This window comes from Chondrus crispus, genomic scaffold, assembly GCF_000350225.1.
Source record: "Chondrus crispus Stackhouse genomic scaffold, scaffold_121, whole genome shotgun sequence".
Lineage (NCBI taxonomy): Eukaryota > Rhodophyta > Florideophyceae > Gigartinales > Gigartinaceae > Chondrus > Chondrus crispus.
This window is the reverse complement of record NW_005178985.1, coordinates 173,113-174,786: the sequence shown is the minus strand read 5'-3', so window position 1 is coordinate 174,786 and position 1,674 is coordinate 173,113. Positions and strand designations below refer to the sequence as shown.

At 61.4% G+C, this 1,674-nt stretch overlaps 1 protein-coding gene across 1 annotated transcript; it reads right to left on the bottom strand.

Annotated features, from left to right (window-relative positions):
- Positions 1–1,413: 1,413 nt before the first annotated feature.
- Positions 1,414–1,602, bottom strand: CHC_T00002015001 (hypothetical protein). Its single transcript, XM_005712914.1, has one exon. It carries the CDS (start codon positions 1,600–1,602, stop codon positions 1,414–1,416), a length of 189 nt encoding a protein of 62 aa, XP_005712971.1.
- Positions 1,603–1,674: the final 72 nt, after the last annotated feature.

Genomic DNA, 1,674 nt, shown 5'->3' with positions numbered 1-1,674 from the left:
TATCCGCCAACGTGGTGCGAGGCCGCGGCTGCGAGCGGAGCAGGAGAAGGACACCCCCCCCCGCGCGCGACTGCCTTGCGAGAGATGGTCGCCGGGTTGGGCTCGCCCGCGAAGACCGCACGGCGAGGCGGGCTCTAGGGCGTTGTTGGGGCTTTTTGCTGCGCGCGGCGAAGGGCGCCCGCGCTGCAGGGCGATTGGTGCCAATCTGGATTGGCACCCAACGGTACCTTCAAGGTAAACGGTACTGTACAAGTTTACCGTGGCAGTGGGGGCCGACTGTGAAAGCTGCGGGAATACTGTACCCTTGGTGCTGTGCCACAGGGGCACGTTCCGGGAGCGCGTGTTCCGGGAGCGCGTGCTCCGGGAGCGCGTTCCACGCCGCGGCACGGCGCACGGTGGAACGGGACGCGGGGGCGGATCGCCATCGCACGTGTACACTACAGTAGACAAGTTTACAGTTCTGTAACAGTGGCGCAGTGCGGCGCGACATTACAGAGGCGCGGCACCGTGCAAGCCAAAGGCTGAAGGGGGACGAAACAAGCAGGAAGGAAACAAGCAGGAAGACAAGCGGCGCACAGTACCCTTCGAAGGGTATCTACCCTTCCGGGAATTTGGAAAAAAGGGTAATTTGGAAAAAAGGGTAATTTGGAACACAGCTTGAAACTTTCAAGTTCAAAGGTCTCTATGGCACACAATGTGCAAAAGCTTTTGCACCAATTTTACACGTGTACTATTCCAACTCCCTGAAAACCTGCTTGTCGCGCCCAAAAACCACGTTCCAAATTGCCCAATTTCCTGGAATTCCGGCAATGTTGACCAGCGTATATCTAGCCCTGCCCGCCTCGTCGAGTGCGCCCGCGCGCCCTGCCGCCACGCGGCGCGAGTCTCGCGACCGCGGCCGCCGCAGCGCGCGGCGCTTGCCGTCAGGTTACAGTACAGAGCCTTGACACCCAAAGGGTCCTTCCTGCCCTCCCGCGCGCACGCCCGCCCCTGGCGGGAAGGGGAACCCCCCGCGCCTGCGGGTTCTCCCTTACATCTTTATTTACAACAGAGCTAAGACCCCGCCGCGCCCCGCATTGCTGGCGCGCACGCCGCAGCGCGTCGACAGGCAGATCGAAAAACGTAGAAAGTTTAAAGGTTCCCCCCCGCATCACCGCAGGTCACCGCATGCGATAGGATTCCAACTCGCCTCCTATCAAACTCCGAGCTTGTCTGCCCGCGCGCACGCAACCCCGCCGCAACCACACACAGCCAACCACAAACAGTCAACCACACACAGTCCGTGCGCGCCACGTCTCCCCCGCCGGCCGCCCCGCCCCTGCCGCGCCCGCACGCCTCGTTGCGAGCCCCCGTGGCGAGGGGGGAGCCCCGTGTGGAACACCGCTGGGGTGGAATGCTTACTGTAGCCGCGCGTCACCGGTCGGTCTGCAGTGCAGACTCTGCATCCTCGCGCTTCGTCACGTCCACGCCCCCTACGAACGCAAGCCTCAGTACCAAAAAACGGTACTGGCGCCTAGCTAGCACGCCCAGGTCTCGCTCGTTAACGGAATTAACCAGACAGATCACTCCACCAACTAAGAACGGCCATGCACCACCAACCATAGAATCAAGAAAGAGCTCTCAATCTGTCAATCCTCACTATGTCCGGACCTGGTAAGTTTCCCCGTGTTGAGT

Coding starts and splice junctions, on each gene's coding strand:
- CHC_T00002015001 (XM_005712914.1), bottom strand. CDS start 1,602: ATGGTTGGTGGTGCATGGCCGTTCTTAGTTGGTGGAGTGATCTGTCTG.